At 57.8% G+C, this 22,865-nt stretch overlaps 1 protein-coding gene across 2 annotated transcripts in view; it reads right to left on the reverse strand.

The window, feature by feature from the left end:
• Window positions 1–22,865, reverse strand: part of SPTBN2 (spectrin beta, non-erythrocytic 2) — a 30,341-nt gene that overhangs the window by 6,448 nt on the left and 1,028 nt on the right. Inside the window, exons 1-23 of one of the 2 annotated variants that reach the window (XM_013059915.2) lie at window positions 21,289–21,756; window positions 19,215–19,366; window positions 18,595–18,768; window positions 17,671–17,762; window positions 17,431–17,511; window positions 16,989–17,104; window positions 15,082–15,194; window positions 14,759–14,946; window positions 13,368–13,485; window positions 12,845–13,003; window positions 12,196–12,498; window positions 11,100–11,253; window positions 10,049–10,919; window positions 7,948–8,085; window positions 6,823–7,579; window positions 6,017–6,219; window positions 5,576–5,666; window positions 5,185–5,331; window positions 2,797–3,060; window positions 1,405–1,629; window positions 1,007–1,096; window positions 425–685; window positions 210–340 (exon numbers count right to left, since the gene is read on the reverse strand). In XM_013059915.2, the coding sequence (XP_012915369.1) occupies window positions 210–340; window positions 425–685; window positions 1,007–1,096; window positions 1,405–1,629; window positions 2,797–3,060; window positions 5,185–5,331; window positions 5,576–5,666; window positions 6,017–6,219; window positions 6,823–7,579; window positions 7,948–8,085; window positions 10,049–10,919; window positions 11,100–11,253; window positions 12,196–12,498; window positions 12,845–13,003; window positions 13,368–13,485; window positions 14,759–14,946; window positions 15,082–15,194; window positions 16,989–17,104; window positions 17,431–17,511; window positions 17,671–17,762; window positions 18,595–18,768; window positions 19,215–19,366; window positions 21,289–21,466 (5,006 nt within the window). In that variant the 5' untranslated portion in view covers window positions 21,467–21,756. Of the gene's footprint in view, window positions 1–209; window positions 341–424; window positions 686–1,006; window positions 1,097–1,404; window positions 1,630–2,796; window positions 3,061–5,184; window positions 5,332–5,575; window positions 5,667–6,016; window positions 6,220–6,822; window positions 7,580–7,947; window positions 8,086–10,048; window positions 10,920–11,099; window positions 11,254–12,195; window positions 12,499–12,844; window positions 13,004–13,367; window positions 13,486–14,758; window positions 14,947–15,081; window positions 15,195–16,988; window positions 17,105–17,430; window positions 17,512–17,670; window positions 17,763–18,594; window positions 18,769–19,214; window positions 19,367–21,288; window positions 21,757–22,865 lie in introns of those variants that run through there. The other variant, XM_004759484.3, reaches the window with a different exon arrangement.

A 22,865-nucleotide genomic window follows, 5' to 3' on the forward strand; every position in this document is an offset into this window, starting at 1 on the left:
TCTGTTCCGTAGAGTCCTGTCCCCTCGGCGCCCCCCGAACTGCCTGCCAGGTCTCTGCTCCTCCAGCTCTCTACACAGGTCTGCACACGTGCAGTCCTGGACGCTCCCCAGTCCCCGCACTGCCCCAGAACCGGCCCCGTCCCAGTGTCTTCCCCCTACCCCCATCCCGTCCCCAGGGTGGTTCTCCCTTGGTTGCGGGCTGGGCTTACCTCTCGGGGTGGTTGTGGTCGATCATGTCCTGGCTGCTGGCGGCCAGCTGGCGGACGGTCTGAGCGTAGTCGGCCAGGGCTTGCTCCAGCCCCTGATGCTTCTTCACCGCCGCCTGGGCGCTGAGCTCGTCCTGGGGACGACAGCGGGCGTCAGGGAGCGGCCTCTGCGGGGAGAGAGCGGCAGCCCCGCAGCCTGGCTCTGCCCGGCCTCTCACCTTGGCCTTCTCCTGGCCCATCATGTGCAGCTCCTGCTCACCCATCCAGGCCTCCGCCTCGGCGGCGTCGCGGTAGAACTGCTGGGCCCGCAGGGCGTCCTCCAGTCGCTTTCCTCGGAGCTCCAGCTCGCGGCCCAGGCGTCTCCACATCTCCTGCAGCTCGGCCAGCTCGGGGCCTGCCGCCGCGGTGCCCAGGGCACGCTGCCGCTCCGTGAGGTCCGCGATCCGCGGCTCGTGGCCCTGTATCTCCTTCTGCAGGGTCTGTCCCCAGTGGCAGAAGAGGTCACTCTGACAGGGTCCCCTCCTCCTCCTCCCGTTCCCCCTCAGCCCTGCTCCGCAGCCAGCCCCGCACTCCCACGTCTTGTTCTCCCTCCTCACTCTCACTTGCTCCCTTTCAATCCACCTGGTCTGCGCTGGAGGGAACCCCCCTCCCGCGGTGAGGGAAGGCCCACCCCTGCGGTGTGCGATCCCACACAGCCTTGAGGCGAGCCAGAGAAACCCCAAGGTTTTTAAAGAAAACACAAACTTCCGGGTCTGGGAGGCTCCTGGGACCTTTTCTTTTGCCCTTAGACTTGGCCTCACCTGGTTTTTCTTCATGAGGAGCTGGACACTGGGCAGGTCCTTGCCGTGCTCCATGGAGCTAGCCATGGGCAGCCGCTCTGTCACCCACAACTGCAGGAGAAAGAGGGGGTCAGTGGAGGTCCTGAGGGCAAAGCAGGAGGAGGGATCGGACGGTGGGGAGACCTGCAGGAAGGTTTCTCTAGGTCTCCCGGTAAGTGTGTGCTGGGAACAGCCATCTCGGAGTCGGGCAGGAAGGGCATCCCCAAGAGTCCCTCAAGGGTCTCTGTTCAGCGCCAGACGTTACAGAGAACAGCGCTGCTGGCATTGCCCCAGCATCCAGGAAGGAGACTAGAAAGCGACTGGCAGGGCGCAACTCGCCAGGACGACGACGCGACCGCATCGCAGCCCTAGCGACTCACGATCTCATCCTCCACGTCCCGGTGGAACTGGTGCTGCTCGCGAGAGGCCTGCAGGCGCTGGCAGCGCTCCTTCATGGGCTGGCACAGGGCCCGGAACTTCTCCTCCACGGCCCTCGAGGTCCTCTCCACCTCCCCTGCACCCTGGTCCTCCTGGGCCAGCGCTGTTGCCTGGGCCTGGATGGCCTCCACCTCCTTCTCTCGCACCGCCATCTCCCGTTCCAGCATCTGCGACCCGGGGAGGAAGGAGCCGTGGTCAGGGCGCGCACAGCTTATGCAGTCAACGGAGATTTCTCATCCCCAGGGTTCACCCCAGAGAGAGCATCCCCGCATGGCCTCACTCGGTGGAGCTCAACCCATAACACACGAGTCCAGGGCTGTGTGATAACTGGGCCACCTCCCGTTTATTGCTTCTCGGACCCAAATTCACCTCCGTGCCAGGAACATCTTACCCTGTTTTGAGACCTCGCAAGGGAACTGTCAACACTTGCCAGTGTTGGTGCAATGCTAGGCCTTGTGAGTAGGGGGCGCTAGAGGGACACTACAAGACGCAGGAGGAGCAACTGCTTGCTCGGGTTCCACTGTTGCCTTTCTTCTTGCTCCTGGGGCAAAACTAGCCCATCCTGTGCAGGAAATCCAGGGGCTCCCGCCCTCCAGCAAGTTTGGTGGCATCCCATCAGCAGCTTCCTGGTGGCCCGTCTTGGCCTGCCAGCTTTAGACCTGCTTGGTCCCATGATACCCTGGCAAAGTTCTACAACACCCAGTGGGCCTCGGCCCTCTCCACGGTCTGAAACGCCACCTTGGGGTGGTGGCGGGTGGGGGGCACCTTGTTCCTCCTTGGGTACCCCTCCCCAGCCCTGGAGGTAGTAGCTGCTACTCCTGTACTCTTTATTGCAGGGACCAGCAAGTCCTGCCCCCTGCCTGTTTTTGCAAATAAAGTTTTATTGGCACAGAGCCCTACCCATTACACATATAATTTTCCATTTTGCCTATGGCAGCTTTTACACTACAAGAATAGAGTTCTTGTGACGGACACCGTATGACCTAAAGGAGCCAAACTGTTACTGTCTGTCTCCTTATAGTTTTCTGATCCCTACTTTTGAATTCTCTTTACCCTTTTTGGTAGTTAGGCACCTTTTACTAATTGATACTTCTTTTTCTTAAAGTTTCCTTGTTCAAGTTAGAGTGTGGGATCTGTCTCCTGACTTTGACCCGACTGATATGCATTCCTCGAGATTCTGATATAGTGGCCCATGGACCTCGCTTTGAGGAATACCAGGAAAGATGCTGTCTGTGAGGCCTTAGAATGACCTGCCAAGTCTCAGGAGCCACAGACCCCTCCTCCTTTCTGCCGCAGTTCACCGTCCCCATCGCGACCACGGGCCTGCAGAGCACCTGTTGCTTTTTGAGCAGAATGTTGACGCTGGTGAGGTCCTTGCCGTAGTCGTCAGAGTGCAGCTGGGCCTGCAGACTCTCCAGCCAGCTCTCCAGGGCGGAGCAGCTCTGGGCAAACAGCTCGGCTCGGTTGGCATCGAAGAGGCTGCGGGCCTTGGCCTGGGTGGTGCTCTCCAGCCTGTCCCAGCGCTTGTGCAGGTCGTCCAGCTTCTCGGACACCAAAGCTTTCAGCTCTGGCTTCTCGAGGGTCAGCTCCCGCCCTTCCTGGGGGGTTGGGAGGGACACAGACGGGGTCAGTGTCAGAATTAGATGCCACTGAACCTTGTGGGTCAGTAGCGGCCCAGGGAGCTAAAGGGCAGTAGGAACCTGAGGCGTAGGCCATAAGTGCAAGTTCTTGGGTATTCTCTGCAACACACTCGTCTCAAAGGTTTCAAACCGCTCCTAAACCACGCCTCCCACTGCTGATTACACCCTACTTGTTCAAGGGCCAGCTCAAACCTCGTATCAACGAAGAAGCCACAGAGACCTTTCCTTTGTTGGGCTCCCTCGTGCTTATGGCTTCTGGGGCTGTGCACATGTGGTCTTGTGTACCCGCCGTCCTCTCCCGTTTCTCAGCGAGTCACCCCTCACCTGAGTTATGTACCCGCTCTCCCCTCTCCCAGCCTTTCTGCTGGAGGACCTTGGTTGCTGGGGAGGTGGGGGAAGGATTAGTCTCTTGACCTGTGTGCAAGGCAGACCGGAAGTGTCCGAGAAGCAGCCCAGGAGCTGGCGGGCAAACACTCAGCATCCTTATGCCTTGGTTGGGATAACACCGATGCGTGTTCTACACTGTCTCCCAAGGTGCCTCCTTAGGACCGAGTGCCAGCTGCCCCCTGGGGTGACTGACGTGGCAGAGGACCCGTTATTGAACGCCTTTCCTCTTCTATCCCAGCTCCCCACTCCCTTACTGGTGTTTTCTGTGCTCATCTCCCATATAAGTGGCCCGCACTGGAAGTCTCGTTTCGGGGTCCGCTTCTAGAACACAAACCAAGGTGCTGCCTTGAGGCTGTCTTATGCCTGGCTGCCAGGATGAAAAGCTAGTGTTTAGCACTGCTCGGGCAACTCCGTGAGCCTTCGGCACAGTCCACACATCGACGCACAGTCCTTCTGTATGGTCAAGGCCCTTAGTGACCTGGCTGAGCAGGCTTTTCCCACCTTTTCTTCCGTGGGGCCCCTTTCCCCATTCTGTGCTCCTGCCAGACTGATTTAGCCCCTTGTTCCCGTACAGGCACCCCACTTCCACACCTCAGGTTTCCTGTTTGTGCTGTTTTCTCTGCCTAAAAACATCATTCCTCAAATATCTCTGCTTGTCCAAATTCTACTCAAACTTCAGGGACTGCCCTGGAGGCTCCGGACCCCTAGGATTCCTCTACCTCCTCTCTGCTTGTAAGCAGAGTTTTATGGGCACAGAGCTTTACGGGCACACGCAGAGGAACCAGGCTTTATCAGGCCCTCTCTTAACTGCATCTGTCATATTCTGCTTTGGATGTAACTTTGGTGTTTGTGGATCTGTCTCAAATCCTGGCGGTAGCGTCATTTCTCAATGGTGCAACCGGCAGCAGAATCTCCTTCACTCCGGCTCTCGGGGCCCTGTACAATGCTTCGCATATAGTAGCGCCAAGTAAATATTTGCTGAACAAACGGAAACACCAGACATACACTGGTCTCCTCCTCTCCCCAGCCCTGCCCTTGAGGGAAGGAGAGTGTCTTTTCACATACCTTGCAGGGTGCTGAGCACACACAAGGTCGCCTGCCCAGGCATACTTGCTGAGCTGAAATAAAGTTTTACCTATGCTCGGCTCTAGAGGAAGTGGTGGGTTTGGAGACTAAGCACCAGGAACAATAAGACTCATAAGCAGGGGTTGGTGAACTGGGCTCTGCGGGCCAAATGCGGCCCCCACCTGTTTTTATAAATAAAGTTTTATTGGAACACAGCTACGCTCAATCCTTATGTATTCTCAATGGCTGCTTTTACGGAGAGTTGAGTAGTCACAGCAGAAACCGTGTGGCCCGCAAAGCCAAAAATATTTACCACCTGGCCCTTGGCAGAAGTTTGCTGACCTCTGCTGAAGAGGGTCACCGTCATCGTGGTCCCGACCCAGGGATAGTTACCACGTTGATGCAAAGCTGCAGTTTGGCTCCCTACTGATTTGCACTTTTCCAAAGTTCTGGAGTCACTGTCTCAGAGACCTAAGACTTTCGTTCCCCAGAACTTAAGTTTCCATCTTGGAGGACTGGCACCAGAGACCCCATGGCCACTGACCCTGAAAGCACCCCAGCCCGAAGCCAGGATCCCGTCCTGAGGCGGCCCCGGGGCTCTCTTCTTGCTGCTGCTGTCACCCCACTCACCTTATCCACTTTGTCCAACCAGTCTTTGTTGGCGGCCAGCTCGGCCATGAACGCCTGGTGTTTCTGCCACTTGGTGTGCAGGTTGCGGGCCTCGTCGTAGGACACGTCCTGGGCTGTCAGCATCTTCTCGTCAATCCAGAGCTTCAGCTGCACCAAGCACCGAGCGGGGGTAGAGAAGGGCAGAGTACATTTCAGATGCGCGGAGGCACAAGGGGGTGAGGCGAGCTGGGAGAAGAGCTGGCTGCGGGGAGACGCCAGGCCAAGAGGGGGTCCACGCGCTTACTCAGGAGCCACTGCAGTGGTCTTACTCTGGGCTCAGCAAGCCAGGGCACGTCAGCAAACGGATGGCTGGGAAATGCGGGAGGGGACATGGGGGAATAGGGAGCCTTACCTCCTGACAGTCTTGTAGGAAATGCTGCTGCTCTCGGTTGTCCCGAAGACGGCCCAGAAGCTGCTGCACTGCTTCTTGATTTTTCTTGTGTCTGTAATGACAGGCCCTTGTGAAGCCCTCGAACTTGCTGTCAAAGGGTTATGACCCTCTAATTAACCTAGAAGCCTGCAGTCCTCCTGCTACGGGCTCGATGCCTTCCAGGAGCACTAACCCGGGATTACTGATATCCGGCGTCCAGCTAGGCCAGCGGACGTCGCCTCCCCTGGTGGGGGGTAGGCAGACCTTCCCAGCTCATGGCCTCATCCCTCTCTGGCCACTAACTTCTTCCTCCTCTGCTTTTTGTCAGCCCCCACCACCATCCGTCTGTCCATGCTGCGTTCTGCAGCGCCTCCATCAGCGGAACAGGCCGGGCTGCTCTCGCTTGCTTCCCCATCACCATACCTCCTCTCGATGGAGTCGGCTTTCTCCTGGATCTTCTCGGCGTGGATATTGCCCCCAGACACGAGCTGGCGCCCAGACTCCAGCAGCCCGCGGATCCGTTCTCCGTTGGCATCCATGGTGCTCATGAAATCCTCCAGTTTTTTAATGGCGGCATCCGCAGCTTGGAGCGTCCCCGGCATCTCCGTGTGGGACAAAACGTAGTCCTGTGCGGGAGGACAGGGATGCAGCTCACTTCTCAAAAGTACTCGTCGACCTTTCGGAAGGGCCCTACCACGAGGACACATCGGACGTGGCGGCCAGCGGGGGAGGGGAGGGTGGGTGGTCTGGCTCGAAGACCATGTGGGGGGGGGCGCCCCGTTACCCCACGGGCTTGCAAAGTAACAGCGGAGCTGGGCCAGAGGAACTTAGCAGCCCAAATCCTGTTTCAAATTATTTTTAGCCACTGATTTGATTCAGCAGCTGCACAAGTCAGGTTTTCTATTTCTTCTCAAGTCAGTTTTGGCAAATTATATTTACATCTTTTTTTTTTTTTTTTAAAGTAAGCTCTACACCCAGAGTGGGCTTTGAACCCATGATCCTGAGATCAAGAGTCACACGTCCTACTGACTAAGCCAGTTGGGCACCTACATCTATTTTTTTTTTTCCTACATCCATATTTCCCTGCACGGTCTCCCTGTCCGTCCTGGTTTCTCAGTTTTTCCGCCTGCTGCCATTTCCTCCCCATCCACCTCTCTCGTCCACACTTCCCGGTCCCTAGTCCCTTCTTTGGAGGGGGGTGGGGAGTCTCTGTGTCCCTGGGCTCTCACCTGGCTGCTGAGCACACCCTCGGCCTGGCGCGCGTCCCGCAGAAAGCCTTGGAAGCCATGGGCCTGGGCCAGGCGGCCTTGCCGGCTCTCCCACATGCGGCCCAGCTCCTCCCAGCCGGTGCCCAGGGCTTCCAGGCGCTGCCGCAGGAAGAGGCACTGTGGGTCAGCCTGGTCCCTGGTCACCTCCTCTCCCAGGGCCCGGAGCCGGCTGTACTCGCCGCGGGCCCGCTCCACCTCTCCCCGCAGGCCGGCGTGTTGGGCCAGGAGGGCCTCTGCCTCCGGCAGGGTGGCTGGCCCTTCTTCCGAGGCCACGGAGGTCTGTGTGCGACCGAGCCACGCCTGGAAGTCATCCAAGCTGCGTAGGAAGTCCTGCAGCCGCCGCGCCTCGCCCAGTGACTCTTCTCGGCGCCGCATGGTGGCCCTCAGGTCTTCCCAGCCGGCTTGGACCTCTCCAAGCCGGGCGTGGATGGCAGGGGCTTGGGTGGGGTGGCCGGCGGCCAGGGCATCGGCCTCTCGGGCCAGTTCGCCCACCCGTGCGGCGATGGCCTCCAGGTCCCGCTCGGTGCCGGCCAGCTTCCGCTGCAGGGCCAGCACCCCGGCCAGGTCATTGCCCAGGCCCTGGGTGGACTCGATGACCTTGGTCTTTTCTCTCATCCAGGCCTGGGTCTCCGTGCACTCCAGGTGGTAGTTCTGGATGCTCAGGGCTGACGTCAGAGCTGCCTTCTTGCCGTCGGCCAGGGTCCGGAACTGCTGCCACCTGAGGGTCGAGGGAGGGTCTGGTGATTGGAGTCACTCAGCTGCCCTGCGCTGCCCGGGTCTATCTGGAAGCTTCTTCCCTGCCTCCCTCTGCTTTGGGATATTCTACCACCTGCTCTGCTGTGTTAAAGAGGCCGCTCCTGGCTCCTCCTCCCCCGAACCCCTGATTGCTCCCTGTCCAGCCTCAAGCCCGCTTGGACTACCTTCACCCCCTGCACTCCTCCCCTCATTTCCCGCCTCTGCCCTGCAAGGTACACCAGAGGGCCTTCCTGCCTCGTTTTCAGTCTCCGTACCACGCCCTCCAGGACTCCCCTGCGGCTGCCATCCCCATCTGCTGCCCCCTTTCTGGGCTCCCCTCCCCAAGCCCACCTGTGGTTGAGCTGCTTCTGGGTAGTGACAATGCTGTCCTTGCCCGGTGGCTTGGCCTTCAGCAGCTGCTCCGCGATGTCGTTCACGGCAGTAATCCGGGCTGCGAGGGCGTTCATCTCGGGCTCCAGGGTCTCGAACCTGAGCAGGAGAAAGACGGTACAAGAGGTGGCCATGGGTCGTGGACGTGGTGGTGCACCAGCCCACCTCCCCTAGATGCCCAGGAAAATGCCTCTCTGTCAACGTGTGGCTGATTTATAGGACATCTGCACATCTGAACCTATGAGGTTTGCAGTATCTGTGGGTCAGGTGGGGAGCCCCAAGTCCCCCCAGACAAGTAGAAGAGCAGTCATCTCTAGAGCGACTCAAGTAGATGATGGTAGTTAAATATCGGAAACAGGCGCACGAACCAACGTAAGGCCTGGCCCAGTGCCTCGTTCTTTATTAGATCCTCCCTATTCCTCCTGGGACTGACCCCTTAGCCGCCTGGTTGGGTCGCATCCTACTACCAGGTGTTAAAGAATGAATTGATAACCAAAAATATTTGTTTGAGTGATAAGGGTGTGAAGCCCAACTTCTGTGATACTCTCACAGCCTGCAAACGGTTTCTATAAAGGGCCAGAGAGCAAATATTCCAGGCTGTGTGGGCCAGAAGGTCCCTGTCACGAGTATTTAGCTCTGCTGTTGTAGTGCAAAAGCAGCCAGGGATGATATGGAAATGAATGAGCCTGGCTCTGTTCCAATAAAGCTTTATTTAAAAAAAAAAAAAAAAAAAAGGCAACAGGCTGGATTTGCCACTAGAATTATAGTATGCTGATCCCTGTCATAGCATATCTTGGAAACTTTAAAAAAAAAAAAATCCTAAATACATTTTTAAAACCATCAGGAAATTTGACTATAGGATGAGTAATAGATGATATCAAGGAATTGCTAATTCTGTTCTATGTGATAACTAACAGTAGGGTGGTTCTAAGAGAAAAATTTCTGGGGCTCAGTAGGTTAAAGCCTCTGCCTTCGGCTCAGTTCATGATCCCAGGGTCCTGGGATCAAGCCCCACACTGGGCTCTCTGCTTAGCAGGGAGCCTGCTTCCTCCTCTCTCTCTGCCTGCCTCTCTGCCTACTTGTGATCTCTGTCTGTTAAATAAACAATAAAACAAAACCTTTAAAAAAAATTTCCTTTCTCACGGATTTTAAGATGTATTATCTTGTAAATACAGGGATGCAGCTCACTTCTCAAAAGTACTCGTCGACCTTTCGGAAGGTACCTATCTAAAGGTCTATAACATAAAAGCCTCCACTATTTTAAGTCTCCACAATTAAAAAATAATTTATTATATATTATACATTCTTCCTAATTCTTAGAGGACGCATCGTGGGGAACACAGAAGAGAAATGATATTCTGGAGATCTGCTAATCTTTTAAAAAATATTTTATTTTTATTTATTTATTTATTTGAGAGAGAGAGAGACAGCGAGAGAGAGCATGAGCGAGGAGAAGGTCAGAGGGAGAAGCAGACTCCCCATGGAGCTGGGAGTCCGATGTGGGACTCCATCCCAGGACTCCAGGATCATGACCTGAGCTAAAGGCAGCCACCTAACCAACTGAGCCACCCAGGCACCCCTGGAGGTCTGCTAATTTTTAAAATGAAAAATAATCAAATATAGCAAGACGCTGACTATCGCTGAATCTGGTGATGGTGATGTAGGAGTTTGTGGTAGGTTTTCTCCCTTTGAGTATGTCTGACATTTTTCAAGAAAACAAAACCCAGACCACTGTTAAGACACAAAGGGTCGGAGGTGCCTGGGTGGTTCAGTGGTTGAGCCTCTGCCTTCGGCTCAGGTCATGATCCCAGAGTGCTGGGATCAAGCCCTGCATGGGGCTCCCTGCTTAGCGGGGAGCCTGCTTCTCCCTCTCCCTACTTGCACTCTCTTGCTCCCGGTCTCAAATAAATAAATAAAATCTTAAAAAGAAAAAAAAAAAAAGACTCAAAGGGTCGTAGCAAGAGCAGGCGGTTTATGGTAGGGCCGGCGGCCCACACGTGGGCGGCCCCACTCGCCAGGCCTGCAGTGGTGGGGCTGGGGGAGGTCTGCGGGGGGGGCCTACCTCTGCTGCACCACCTCCAGGTCCTCCAGGCGCTCGGGCAGGGCCAGCCCATTGAGCCACTGCTCCTTCTCCTCCACCCACAGGCCGCAGGCCCCGGCCTCACTGAGCATGGTGTAGAGCGCCAGGCCCGCCTCCAGGGCCCGCGCACGCTCGCCTGCCTGGGCCTGCAGCTCCTCGTAGTGCCGCTCCAGGCTGGGCACCCTGCCCTGCACCTCCGGTGTGCGGCTCAGCGCAGGGGGCAGGGCGGCGGCCTGGTCCCTCAGGGCATCCAGGGCTGGCCGGTGGCTGCGGATCTCCTCCTCCAGGGCCCGGTGCTGTCGGGCCAGGGCCTGCGTGGAGAACTCGTCGTGCCCCAGCTCGGGGCTGGACACCAGGCGCAGCGCGTCCACCAGCCAGGCCTCCATGTCGTTCGCGTCGGCCTGGAACTGGTAGAGGCTGGCGGCCTGGGCGAGCCGCTGGGCGCGCTCCTCGGCCAGGGCCTCCAGCCGCTCCCACTGGGCCTGCAGCTCGGCGGTGCGGGCGGCGGCCTGGCTGGCGCCGGGGTGGCCCTCGGCGACCAGCTGCCGGCCCTGTTCCAGCGTCAGCTTCAAGGGCCCCAGGCGGCCGCTCATCTCGCCCCGCAGGGCCGTGTGTTTGTTGAGCAGGCGGAGGGCGCCGGTCAGGTCCCGGCCGGTGTCTGCCGAGGCCAGGAGGTGCTGCTGCTCCCGCACCCAGGCCTCGGCCTCACCCGCCTCCCAGAGGAAACGCCAGAGGCGCCGGGACTCCTCCAGCCGCGCCCTCCGGGTGGCGGCCAACTCGCACAGCGCCTCGTAGCTCTGCTCCAGGGAGGCCACCCGCTCCGACACCAGCTGGGGGTCGCAGGGTTTGTACTCTGAAAAGGTTGGGGTGGAGGGTTGAGAGCTGTAGCCCAGCCCGCCCGCTGCCCCGACCAGTCCCTGGTTAGGAATCTCCACCGCCCCGCCCCCATCCCTGAGGCCCCCTCCCCAGCCCCAGCCCCTCCCATCTGCCCCCACGCTTCCTGTCCCAGCTTTTCCTCCTTCCCCAGGTTCACCTTTGCTTGGGTCGCAGAAGCGCAGGGCCGAGGCGCTGACGGCGCGCACCCTCTCGGCCTGCACGGCGATGTCGGCTTCCACCAGCTCATGTAGCTGCAGCAGGTCCTCCACTCCGGCCAGGTGTTTGCCCAGGTCCTGAGACTGCAGCCGGCCCTGCGGGGACAGGCGGCATGCCGGTGCCCACCCGAGGGCCTCCCACCCAACCTCCTTGGGTGGCTGCGGGGGTCACACCCCGAGGAGCACAGCCGCCCCTGTCCGTGGGCTCCCACTCACACAGGCAGTGGCACCCCGGCTCTGGGCCGGCACCCCCGTCACCTTGTACTCAACTGCCCTCCTATGGAACGACCGACTTTCTTACTAAATCTTGCTCCCAAAATCTCTGTTCTGACTCATCTTCTCAGCCCCAGAATTCTCACCACCCTCCTGCGGGTCACTGCTCAGCCCCCTGCACCCCAGCAAGTCCAGGGTCTCTCCAGACCCAGCGTCCTCTCCGTCCCTGGCCTAGATCCCCGCACCGCACCTAACTGCCCCGTGGGCTGTCCACGGCCCTCCTGCACATTGTGGTCACAGTGACCTTTAAAAACATGAAGGCAGAATCATGTCTCTCCTTTCCAGAAACTTCTGATCACGCTCAGTGATCCATGCTACTCTGAACAAGACCCAAAGCCTGAGCAGGCCTGGCAGGCCCAGGGAAGTGGGGGTGCGGGGCTGGCTGTTCCCACCCTTACCTCATCCACGGCCCCTCCTGTTCTTCCAGTGCCCCTGGCCCTCCTTCCGACGCGAACGCCGCACGCCTGTGCAGGCCCAGGGCTGTTCTTCTGCCTATGACACTCCCTGCTCACACCTCCCCACGCCGGCTCCTTGTGGGTCTGCGGTTCCTCAGAGGCCTTCCTGGACCTCACCCTGCGGCCCTGTGTCCCCAGAGGGTCTGCCTGCTATTCTGTTTCATGACAGGCCCAGGGGTTCCCTCGGCAGCCTCCTTCCACTAGAAGGTGAGCCCCACGATGGCAGGGCCCATTTGCTCTGCGTACGAGGCCCGGTGTGGGGACCTGCTCCCCCGAGAGGCTCCCCCGCGCCCCCTGGGCCGTCGGTTACCTTCATCTCCTCCATCCAGTCCATGAGGTAGAGCAGGTCCTGAAACACCTTCTGCAGCTCCAGGGTGAGCAGGAGCCGCTCCCGCCGGGCCGCCACCATCTGCCGCAGGAAGTCCCAGAGCCGCGCCACGTTGTGCTGCCGCGCCGCGATGCGCCTGATGTCGTGGTAGCGCTCGGCCGCCAGCTCCGCGGCCACGGCGTCCACGGCCTGCACCCGGCCGCTGTAGGCCACGATGTCCGTCTCGATGGCCTCATGCTTGCGCACGGCCGCCTCGACGGCCGCCAGCTCCAGCCCGAAGTTGTCCTGGGGCAGACGGCAGGCAAGGGGAAGTGGGGGAACGCAGGCCCCCAGCTCGGCCCACCGGCCGCGTCTACCCTCCAGGGCACTCCCGCCACGAGACGCCAACTCCACAAGGTGGCCCGTCTCCTCTCTATCCTGTCCCAGCCTGGCTCCCTTTCCCCAGTTCAAGCCTCTGGCCCCTGGTGCCCCCGGTTCCGGGGACTCTGGGTTGTCTTCTGGTGATGGCCTCCTTGTTTCTTTAGCTTCCCCACATAGCAGGCCTCCTAACCCACCTCCCTCTCCCCCTCCCTCTCTCTGTACCTCCTGCCCCGCCTGCACAGACCAAGAGCCCCCGCCCCCCTCGCTCTACCTGGGACACGAGGCGCTGGTTCTCACTAAGCCAGGTCTCCCGCATGGCCGCTTTGCGGTCGAAGCGGGCGGCCAGCTGCTCCAGCTTCTCCTGGCGGATCAGCTCGGTGCGCAGGGCCAGCTCGCGCTCGTGCTCCGCTTTCTCCAGCCGCTCCCAAGCCTGCGAGGTAGGGGGACAGGGTTGGTGAGGAGGGGTCATCGGGACTGGGGGGCACATGATGAGTCCCAGAGGAGCTCCGTCTAGCGGGTGTGGTCAGTGAGACACTTGTGCATGGAAGCAGGAGAAACGGACAGCATGAGGGCCACGCAACCACATGAAAGCACTTCTGCTTACGCATGAAAACCGGAAAGGGACAGGGAACAGTGAAGACCACTGGATTTGTCTCTGGTGGTGGGACTAGAGGTGAACCTTATCACTTATATTAATCTTATGCAGGAGGCCAGGACAAGCCTTCCGATCAGGGCAGTGGGGGTGCTGGTGCCAAGGATGGGACATCTGTGGGGCAAGGAGGGGGGCCGGGCACCTTGTTGATGTCAGAGATGAGCCGGCCCTCGCGGGGCGTGTAGACCTTCTGATTGTTGGCCCGCAGCTTGCTCTGGATGGTGAAGAGCAGAACTTCCAAGTTCCCCTTCTCGGTGAACCTGAGGCAGGAGGCCGGGCTGGGGTCAGAGTCAAAGGCCACACAGGCACAAGGACTCTACATTTCAAACCGAAAGGACCTGTGGTGCTTGTCTTCTCGTGAGCTCAGTGCAAAAGCCAGAAAATATGGGCAAGCAAAAAGAACATAATTTGAAAACAAATGAAAACCGGACAGAAATGACCAGTTACACTTCGGCATGTGTGTACTTCTTCTTCTTCCTTTATCTTTTTTTTTTTTTTTTTTTTTTTTTTTTTTTTTGGTTACACAGACGGGATTATTCCAGAACCATGGCTGACGATCACTGAGGACTCATCCACCATGAGGCAGGCCCTGCTTGTGTCTGGCTCTCACCGTCACCCGTATTCTCTCATCACTTTCATTTTCCAGTTGGGAAAACGGAGGCACGGAGAGGCCGGAGAAGCTGCCCAGTCCTCATGACTGCTTGACGGCAGAGGCAGGATTTTAACTCAGGTACTTCGAACCTGACCCCTTAGCCACGTGCTCCCTGCCGCCTACAAATACGCGGGTCTGTAAACTGCTTCTTCGTTTCCGTTTCATGAACATCTTTTCATGCCAGTAAGTGCATTCCTTCAACACGATCTCTAGTGGCTCTCCCCGGACTTATTTTTCTTTTACAAAGGTCAGGTGAGTGAACATCCCGGAAGTTCTAACTTCCAGAAAGCAGAGGGCTTTCTGGGTCACGGGGCCCAAACCTCAACCATTCAAGCCTCACCTCAAACCATTCTTGGAATGTGTAGGAACAGACGTTTTCTGGATTAGTATTAGTTTGGGGGCTAAACGTATTAACTGCGGAAGAGCTCAATACTGGGCAAGCGGAGGCTGTAGCATGTGCCGTACAGAGCTGCCTCCTGGCGATCCCATTTAGAAAGTCCATTTCTAAAGCAGACCAACAGAGCCTTTGCAGCATGCGCAGAAGCAGCCACACTCCTGTGTTGCTGGTGATGATCTGCCCGTCAGATCCAGTCCGCCTGGCCCTAAGCTGGCATTGGGTTCTGGGACACTCCAGCCAGTAATATCGGAGTGGATTGCGTTGACTCTACCTACCATAGTAAGCATTTCCCCAACGTGATATATATTTTTTTTAATGGATCATCATTTAAAAAATTTATCTTGGAATTGCTTCTGGCACTTTGAACTGGGGGAAATGAGCCTTCCCTGCATTTATGTCCTGCCAAATCTCCCTCCCAAAAGGCCATCCTAATTTAGGCTCAGGGCTGGCACGTTGCAGCCGGGGGCGGCCCAGGGACACCTACTTGGGTGGCTTCTCCACGGTGCGGTAAGAATTGAAGGACTGCAGCTGGTTCTGGACCCCACTCAGGGAGTTGGCCAGCTGCCTGTCATTGAGGGTCACAATTGTTTGCTCGATCCACTGCAGCAGCTCCGAGGCCAAGGACTCATACTTCTCCACGAGGCGCTCGGCCTCCATGGCATGGTCCAGCACCTGCGAGACAGCAACAAGGGGGTCTTGCCGACGGGGTCCCTGGCCCAGCACAGCAGCTCCCCACTGTCTCTGCTTTCAGGAAGGAAGACCCCTAGGCCTGAGCTCTGTCCTACCCGCCTCACGGCAGAGGGGTACCTTGCCAATCCTTTTGCCTTCCACGGCCAGAGCCTTCATCTTGGAGAAGTAGTGATAGTAAGTAGCCACATAAGTGATGATCGATTTCTCGTCTGGTTGGTCCACATTCACATCTGAGAAGAAGGAACACTCAGGTCAGGCCCTGATGTTTAGAGATTAGAAACCTGCCTTCCAGAAGTACACCTGCAACTTGGAGCGCTTACCCCAATCCCAGGGCCCCCACCTCAGCCCTCCGAAACTGACATCCTTCCTGCTCCTCTCAGGGCAAAAAGACAAATAAATCATTTGGACTAAAAGGACATGAGGAAGTGAAGTTTCTCCCCATGCCCCACCTGCTCTAGAAACAAGCAGAGGACAAAATGCAGAAGCCCAAGGAGACTTTTACCCAGTGTTTCTAAGGGAGACCAAAATTAGCTGTTGAGGGCAGGAAAGGCAAGAAAAGAAACAGCATTCCAGTTTGGGGATGGATCTTGTACTTAGGGGCTGGAAAACTGTCTAAGAAATCAGTGGATTTGGGGGCAGCAACACGGAAGATAAAAACCAAGCTTCCTGAAGCCGGAATGTGCAGAGGGAGGGGCCCAGCGAGCCCCAGCTGTTCTCAGGGCCATCTTGGGGCTCAGTCATGGCTATTTCTGACCTCAGTCCCAAAGCTCAGCTGTGAGTCTAAGGAGGTGAGTGTCCTTTGGGCAAACCAGCTTCTACCACAAAGACCAAGACTGGGACTTGAAAGGCCTGGGTTCTACGCCCACAGTCGGCTGATTCCACCCTACCTACAGGGAACACTATAGGGCTGGAAGCTCTTGTGGTCCCCTCTGAAAGTCCACAGGCAAGAAGGGCCCATCGAAGTCATGTCATAAAGTTATAGGAGACTTTGTTTTACTTAAATGTTCTTTATCATAACTGTGCCTCTCAAATGCTTTCCCAGGAACCTGTGTGCGCGACTTCCGTCGCTAGATGGCTGATGAGTGTCGCTCTGGACTGAGATGGGGCTATGGTGGGACAGAAAACAGGGAGAAAAATACAGAGACGCAAGTCTGCGCAGTGAGCTTAGGGAGGAGCGTTTCCAGCAGGGAAGCCTCTTGGCCCTCCTCTGCCTCCCTTTTCTGGCAGCACCGAGCCTGCTCTCCCTGAGAACTGGCTGAGGAAGCAGGTCTGGAGTTTGGATCTCTGCCCCACCCGCTGTATGACCTCAGGAAAGCCACTTAACCCGGTGGATAGGTCCCCATCTTCTCTTCCATAAACTGAGGACAGTAACGGCCCTGATTTCCAGAGCGTGTAGTGAGGACTGAGTTGAGTAAAGCCTGTCGAGTGCAGGGCCAGGTCCGAAATAAGAGCCAGGGACCACTGCCTGTCTCAGCAACATCCAGATCACAACCAGCGGGGCCAGTCAGCAGGGCCCGCTGACCGTTAAGGCCAGAGCTGGGTGAGATCTCAGTGTCACGCAGCTTAAGTTAGAACCCTAGAATTTTAGAGGAAGACGGAACCTTAGAGACCTCAGAGACCAATCTTCTCATTTTAGAGATGAGGAAAATGAGCCACAGAGAGGTTAAGCGATTGGCTCTAAGTCACAGAGCTGCTCTGTGGCGGGGCTGGCATAGAACCACATTCGAGGGCTCTTTCTGCCATAGGACTGCCCGTCTCCCTATATCTTTTTTTGGAGGAGGGATGTAATTTTCACATCATACAATTCCCCCTTTTATAGGGGACAATTCAGCGGCTTTTAGTACCTTCACAAAGTGGTGCAGTCCTCACCATGATCTATTCCAGAACATTCTTATCACCCCCAGAGGAAACTCCATACCCATTAGCAGTCACCTGACCCCAGCCCCCTGCCCTCAGCCCCTGGCCCCCACTCATCTGCCTCTGCCTCTATCCCACAGCACTTTCTTTCCGTCACTTTGACCCACCTTCGGGATCCAGCAACTTCGTGAGCCCCAGCTCCTTCTCAGCCAGATTGAAAGCATTTTGCAGGTTATAATGTGCATTGCATTTCTTCAGAGACTCAAAATCCAGCAGATCCGGCCTACAAGGGGAGGGGATAGAGAAGGTATCAAGAGCACGTGAGCCCCTAAAGAGGAAAAGTGAAGCCACCCCTGTCTTTATCCCTGCCACCAACTCCATTTTGTCCCGAACCAGGCACCCCAAGCCCACACCCACTGCTCCCACCCGCCCTGGCTCCCACCACTGCCCTCTGTGCAGCGTGGTGCCCCCACATCCCAGCTCTCGTCTGAACGTTCACCCCTCGTCACTGCCGGGTAGCCCATCTCATGGTCCGTGTGGGCGTGTGCGCACCCGAGGGCCATGAGCCCGTCCGGCCGCCCGGCAGGCTCGCCGACCCCAGCCCCTCACCGGTGCTTGTGCACAATGGCGTTGAAGGCCAGCCCGTCCCTCCAGCTGGTCGTGAAGTTGTGCACGTTGACATTGGGATACCTATAAATGGAGACCGGGAAGAACAGTGAGTAGGGCCTAGCCCCGGTCTGTGACTCAAGGATGGATCCCCAGCTCGTGGCTCCGGGAGCCCATCCCTCCTTTACCGCACAGCCTCGGTGCAGCCAACCCTCCAAGGCCACGGTCCCTGGGCAGCCTCACCCCGCCGTCTTCATCTGGCACCACAGCAGCAGGGCGTCCTTGGCCGACTTCTTCTCCTTGTTGTCTTCTGTTTCCACACTGATGTCTTGGATCTAAGAAGGAAAGAAGGGAGCGCCTCAGTCCCCCAACAGGGGCTCCTGGAGTTATCGGAGACACTCGGAGATACACAGCAGGAAACTGCTCTTTGTAGACTCCTGGAAGAAGGGTGCCGGGATGGAGCCGGAGGACTTTTCCTCCTGGGATAATGACCACAAAACATCAGTTCAAAAGGATTTGAGGCAGCAGGATGGGGTCAGAAGTCAGAAGAGTGGAAGGGCCTCAAAGTGAAGGATGCTGGCTCCTTGGAGTGGGGAGTGGTGAGGGGGCGAGTGAGAGCGCTGCCTGGGAGCTGGGTTTCCAAGGGGGCACCGATGGAGCTCTGCTCCAGGCTGGGAGGAGCGCCGGGGAGTGAGGGGACCACCGGGAGAACTGCGATGGTACGGGGACACTGGCCTGCCTATGCTCAGAGCATAAGAAGCAACAGGGTGACTGTTCTAGAGAGGCAAGCAGAGTTGGAAGCGGAAAAGTGGACCAATGACCAGGCCCCAGGTAGAGTTCTCAAACTCTCAGGGGTGAAGGTTGGTCCAGTTTGTACAATCTCCCGTCCCTTGTGGACCAACATGTGGTCCTACCACATGTGGCCAGTGAACAGACCAGGCCACGGGGGACCTGCCACAGAAGTCTGACAACACCCACACTGGTCTCTACCCCGTGGGAGGGGGAGGCTGTCTGGGTCTGGGGCTTGGATAGCGCAGCAACCTCAAACACTCTATGAAGTTCTAGACCCTGCGTGTTTTCGTCAGTCCCGCTGTGGACTGGCAGTGCCCGATGGCGGTACGGCACCGATGTGTGACGTCCACTCTGCGAGACGCTGTGCCGGGCTACCTGGAACCGAAGGATGATGGTCCAGACCAGCCCAAGGGTCAGACGGTGGTTTCCATCCACAATGTCGTGGGAGCCCATGTTTTCCAAGTGCACTTTCTGCTCCTTCAGGAACTGGAGGGCCTTGTCCACGTTCTCCAGGCAGTGGATCCGCATGCGGCCTTTGGTGGGCTTTGGCTGTGAAGGGACAGGGGACACAACAACATGGGACTGTGGGGCTCCTCCTCTTTCCCTCTTAGCCTTCTCAGGGCCCTGCTCTACGCACCTTCCCCGGGACCCCCGTTGGAAACGCGGGTACAGCCCCCAAGCCTGGGCCCAAGTTCAGGAGCCAAAGTGCAGTTTCCAGAAGTGGCTTGGGCAGATTAAGATTCCCAAGGGAATTAATTGCACCCAGAGTGGGTGGGAAAAGAAAAGTTTTCAATGGGGCCACTGTTCCTGTCTCCGTGAAGCAATGCTCTTATTTAATCCAGGTGGCAAAGCCTCTCAAAACAAAACCATCTTCTGAGCAGAGGGCAGCCAACTGCTTCCCGCTCTGCGCCGTCACTCTTCAAAGGGCGACACCCAGCTTGTCCCCCTGACCACTGTTTCTTGGGCTCCCTCCTCCCTCTGTGACCACAGCTCACCAGTGTCTCTCCCGAGAGCACCTCGAGGAGCCTCAGGAGGTTACGTCCATCCCGGAGGTCACTGTACAGGTCTCCTACCCGGCATGTCACCCGGGCCAGGTGCGAGTTCACCCACTTGGTGAAGGTTTTCTTCTGCACAGCTTCTCGCTCATCTGTGGTGGCAACAAGGGGTCATTTCTGTCCTTCAAGTACAGTGCACCTGCTTCTAAACACCAGCTGTCGGGGTTGGGGGGCTGGGGGGTGCTTGAGGACCCAGAAGTGAGGTCTAGGCAGGAAAACGCCTGAGACAAAATCCCTGACTTAAAAAGCAGGGAATAAAGAAATTGGGATGAGCTCATAGGGTAAAAAAGAGAAATGAGCAAACAGGCTTTGAGAAGAAAGGAGGAAAGAAATTAGAAGCAGTGAGACATGCGAGGAAGGGCTGGGATCTGGGATCAGGGCTGTCCTATAACAGTGGAGAGACACTGTTATCATCATCAGTCTTGCTGTCCTCATCTGTTAAATGGGCATACTGCTTGACTTTCCACTTCAACCCGTGACTGTTGACGAAATGAGACAATGTACGTCAGCTGCCCCGCACACATGATGCCTGCTCCTTGATGAGTTACAGTTATCCGGGCATGATCTAACCCGAAGGAGACCCAGAGCTCTCGGAAGCAGCAGGAGGCGTGGCCATTCTCTTTGCTGGCGGACAGGGCGTAGACTTAAATGACACCAGCAGCTCTTCCAAGTGGTCATTAGAAGGACAAGACATTACAGAGGCTCTAGCCTCCTGAGTCAGCTTGTTCTTCTGGGATAATTTAAAGAAAAGATGGGGCTCCTCTACTTCTGGGGTAGGCTCATTCAGTTCATTCAGTGGGATCCAGTCCTGGGACAGCAACATCCCAACTCTAAGACTGAAAACAATCTTGAATGTTGGGAATAAGGAAATCGCTGAGCCCAGGACACACAGGGAGGATAAAACAGGCAGAGCTGGGTGCCGATCTCAAAGAAGGTGAGGAAATGCCTTGCTGCCTGGCCCACAGGACAGGCTGCTGATGAAGCATGCTTTCTAGGTTCCATAGGAAAATTTAACATTTTAGACGTTATAAACGACAAAGTGAGGGAAGAGGGTCTGGCCACTCGGATTTCTGCCTGTTTCCCCCACAGGAGCCCAGTGCGAGGACCCAATCCAAGGGGTTGAGGCCTGAAGAGTCACTTTTGTTTCCCTTCTCAGCCCCAGCATCTCAGAAACCGAAAAGACCCATCCCTGAATTTCACATTCCTGTGCACCTCACCCATAAAACATAACGACACACCCACGTCTATTCCTGTCTCTCTTACCTCCAAGCCCAGTACCTAAGCCAGCCTCCTCCGGGTCCTAACAACTACACCGGCAGGCCCCTGCTCTGTGGGCCGCCTTTCAGGGTCTCCAGGCCCTGCCTGAGCCCAGCACTGCCCAGAGCACCGGCCATGGCTGGAGGCGTGAAGATGGCCCTGATGCCAGGCACACTGGGGTGAGGCCATTCTGGCCTACAGGTAGAAAAAGAGAGGAAGACCAAATCCGTAGCAGCTAGGAGAAAACTGGGCAAAGCCAAGGCCCAGAGATAAAGCATCACTTTACAAGGTGTCCACAACATCCGCAGGCACCCCCCCGGACTCAGTGGTCCTGGAAATACACTGAAATATCCGTGCCAGAATGAACACAGGCCTGCCCGTCTGCACCAACTCCCTTTGACACACTCCCTGACACACACACACACACACACACAGCTCCAGACACCCACTCAAAAAACAAAAGCCACAGGGACAAGCCCTGGGTGGCTCGGCCCTCCGGGGGGTGACCGCTGTCTCTCCTAACAGCCATCCCAGCAGGTGCTTCTCCTCCAAACCCTTAGCGGGGACAGCGGACCGGCTCGGTGCTGACCCGGGCGCTGCCACCACGCTCACGTCCCTTCTTCCAGGGGGGCCCAAGCCTTTCCCGACTCTGCAGGCGCCCATGGGTTGGGTCCCTCGTAGTCCGTCCCCGCGCAAACGGTCTCGCCGGCTTTGCTCGGGCCCCTCCGTCCCGGGGCCCCTGGGCGCGGCCGCTCACCTTGAAGCTGCTTGAAGCGGCCTTCCAGCACGCTGGCGTACTGCGCCGGGTTGATGAAGGCGGCCGGCGACAGCAGGAGGCCCCCCGGGCTCTGAGCCCCCTCCACGGCCTCATAGTAGAAGTCGCCCGCGCCGTTGAGGCCGGGCCCGTGCGCCCCGCTCACCCCGTTCCCATTCATGCCGCCCGCTGCCTCTCACGCGGCCCGGGGCCCGCCGTCCATGCCCTGCCCGCGCCGCGCGCCACGGCTCCGCTCCGCGCCTCCCCCCTGCCCCACCGCAGCGCGGGGTCCCGAGCGCCCGGGCTCCCGGCGGGGAGTCGGTCCGAAGGCAGGGGACGTGTCGCGGAGCGGCGGGAAGCCGAGCGCCGGCCGTCTGAGCGCCCGAGCTCCGGGGCCCGTGGGCAGAGCACACCTGGCTGCGGCGAGGGGAGACCGAGGCGGCTCCCGACAAACAGGTCGGACGGTGCCGGGGGAGGGGCGGGAGGCGGGGCGCGGCTCGCGGCGGCGGCGGGCCCGGCCCTGCGCGGCGAACAGGGAACCGCCGGCGCCGTGCGGACCGGCCCCCCGCCCCGGGCCCCAGCTGCTCAGCGCGGGTCCCCGGGTCCCCGAAGCAAACTCCTGCCTCTCGAAGGTCTGCAGGTGGGACAAGGATGGTCCCCTCTTGGGGGGACTGTAGGAGGTCCCCCCTTCAGGACCTGAGCTCTGGTCCCCAGCTCGTAGGGCAGAGAGAGAGAAATCCCTGGAGAGGTGAAACCAGCTCCGTAGGTGCGGGGCACTCCGCTGGGTGGTTGCTTAAGTTCTCTGATCTGTGAAATTGGTGTTCCGGTCTTCCCCACTTGTTTGTCACCGCCTCCGGTTCCCGACCCTTCCCTGGCGGGAGGCTCACCAAGCCCTCCTCAACCAGGCCATCCCGGGCCCCCAGTGCATCCTGCTGCTGGGACGTCGGCCAGATTCTCTTCCCACCTCTCCCTGGGCTTCAGCTCCTGGCCCTTACAGGCTACTCTCCGTCTCTCCTGTCTTCATTCATCATTTCTCTGACGCCTGCTGGTGCGAGGGGCCGTGCTAGGTGAAGCCCACACAGGAGAGCCCGGTTTGGTGGTGGAGAAATGACAGCTCAAAGTGGCATGTGTCACTTGGGCTACAAACATGGGGACAGTCCTGGGTGGCATGTGGCATGTGCACAGACATCATGACCCCAAAACCGGGGTACCAGGGAAACTTCTCCTCAAAGAGGTGACATTGTCCACAACCCACTGTTCTGTCTTCTCTTGTCTGCAGAAACACTGAAATGAGTATTTCACAAGCCAGCTTGAGACTCAGCCAGAAGGGCAGAGACGTCGGGGAGAAAATACACGATAGGGCTTCCCAGACCTAAAGCCACCACGCAAGGGTCCTGGGATGCTGTGCTGCCGGAGAGGAATTACCTGGAGAGCTTTTTAAAAAATCCTCATTTCTGGACCATATATGGGTCCAACGATCCTAATTCAGTGCATCTAGGAGGGGGCTTCGGGATGTGTATTTGTAAAACTGTCCCTGGGTGAGCCTATAAAAAGTGCTGCCCGGTTTGGGAACCACCCCC

This window comes from Mustela putorius, unplaced genomic scaffold (genome assembly GCF_011764305.1).
Source record: "Mustela putorius furo isolate JIRA1106 unplaced genomic scaffold, ASM1176430v1.1 tig00000127_pilon_pilon_pilon, whole genome shotgun sequence".
In the NCBI taxonomy this organism is placed as follows: Eukaryota; Metazoa; Chordata; class Mammalia; order Carnivora; family Mustelidae; genus Mustela; species Mustela putorius.